This window comes from Otolemur garnettii, unplaced genomic scaffold, assembly GCF_000181295.1.
Source record: "Otolemur garnettii isolate 467f Iridium unplaced genomic scaffold, OtoGar3 scaffold00021, whole genome shotgun sequence".
NCBI classification, from domain to species: domain Eukaryota; kingdom Metazoa; phylum Chordata; class Mammalia; order Primates; family Galagidae; genus Otolemur; species Otolemur garnettii.
Genome location: NW_003852416.1, coordinates 24,309,148 through 24,310,660, shown reverse-complemented (window position 1 = coordinate 24,310,660; position 1,513 = coordinate 24,309,148). Strand labels below are relative to the sequence as shown.

General features: G+C 36.4%; 1 protein-coding gene across 2 annotated transcripts in view; it reads right to left on the bottom strand.

Annotated features, from left to right (window-relative positions):
- The window catches only part of BLNK (B cell linker), an 80,534-nt gene that overhangs the window by 5,620 nt on the left and 73,401 nt on the right, over positions 1–1,513 (bottom strand). For both annotated transcript variants that reach the window (XR_002772619.1, XM_012803677.2), the window contains exon 16: positions 832–987. Coding sequence is in view for 1 of the 2 variants with exons in the window: in XM_012803677.2 (XP_012659131.1) it covers positions 832–987 (156 nt within the window). In the remaining variant the exon portion in view is untranslated. The remainder of the gene's footprint in view (positions 1–831; positions 988–1,513) is intronic.

Below are 1,513 nucleotides of genomic sequence, written 5' to 3'. Positions count from 1 at the left end.
CCACCTTAGGTGTATGTGGCTGGCGCCTTAGCCGCTTGAGCCACAGGCGCCGAGCCTTATCTTAAACTTTTTAATACTATTTTCTCTGCCTAGGTTGTTCTATTCTCTCCTCCTCCTTCTCTCCAAACTTCATTCTACTTATTAAAATTCAACCCATAATTCAGAAATAGAACAAATATTATTCTGTTTCTGAATCATTCTTAGGTCACTCCAGCTCCTATTTCAGGCTCATTTATAGGAATAGGCTAGCTAAACTGAGACTTGATAAGCATTGAGTTTGGTCCAGATTAAAGAGGCGTTAAAATGCATGTCTAGTTAATATTTAGGATTCAGTCAATGTTTTCTTTTTTGATGCAGGCCCATAAACTCATTCTGGGATAAGAGTTATAGTCTCATGTTTTGACTCAAGTTTCTGCATCTCTTTTGGATCCTTCCCAGGTCACCTATCTGGTACCTGAGTTGAGATGCCAGGTCTTGAACTCCAGAACTCTGGACTCTGACTTTGATTCTGACAACCTTAATTCTACTTGACATTCCAACTTTGATTTATATGTGCCCCTGCACTAAACTTTTGGCTCTAACTGACCTCGGTAAGTAAGAGGATGAAAGGACTAGGATGTATATCACACTATTTTTCCCTTTCTGTTTTCTCCAAGAGTATGTTGCCCAACTATACAGTACTATTTTAACATTCTCTATTTATGACATTTATCCAAGCCTATCACCAAGTACTGTGGATTTTTTTCCCTTCATCTCTAGCACCTAATACACTATGATGCCATTGTGCTCAGTGCAGACTTGTAGAGTTGAATTAAAAGAGAAATTACTGACCTCTTCACCATTTTTCTTTCTGCCCAATGCATACTGTTTTGTTGCTTCAATAAATCGCACAGGGATATTATATACACGCTTATTAAAGAATACAACTAGTGTATATGGCTGTTTGGAATCATGGCCAGAGCTTTTTCGAATAAGAAATGATCCATCCTGTTTAATAAAAGAGACACATAATTATGATTGGTATTGCTTATATTTCTACAAGATAAAAAATCAGTTATGAAGAATACTTATATGACAGTCCAAAGGTGATTATTTTTAGCTTCTTGATTTGTGTTGTTGATCAGAATTTGTTTTACTATTTTCCAAGAAAATAATCTAGAAAATATATATTCATAGGAAACCCAGAGTGAGGTCAAAACTACCTTTTTGATATGCTAACAAGGTATTATGTTTATAGAATTTAGACATGTGTGCATGGACATTAAGATCAAATCTATAGGCTTCTCCTATATGAGGAACCATGTATACCAGTTACTTATGGGGAAAAAAGTATCAAATTCCATTCAAAAGTATTGTAAGAAGAAAATAGAGATTGGAAATGAAAACTTTCAGCTGATGAAAATTCTCTCCCCAAACAATTTGTATTTAAAAGAACAACAGGCTCGGCGCCTATGGCTCAAGTGGCTAAGGCGCCAGCCACATACACCTAAGGTGATGGGTTCAAATCCAGCCC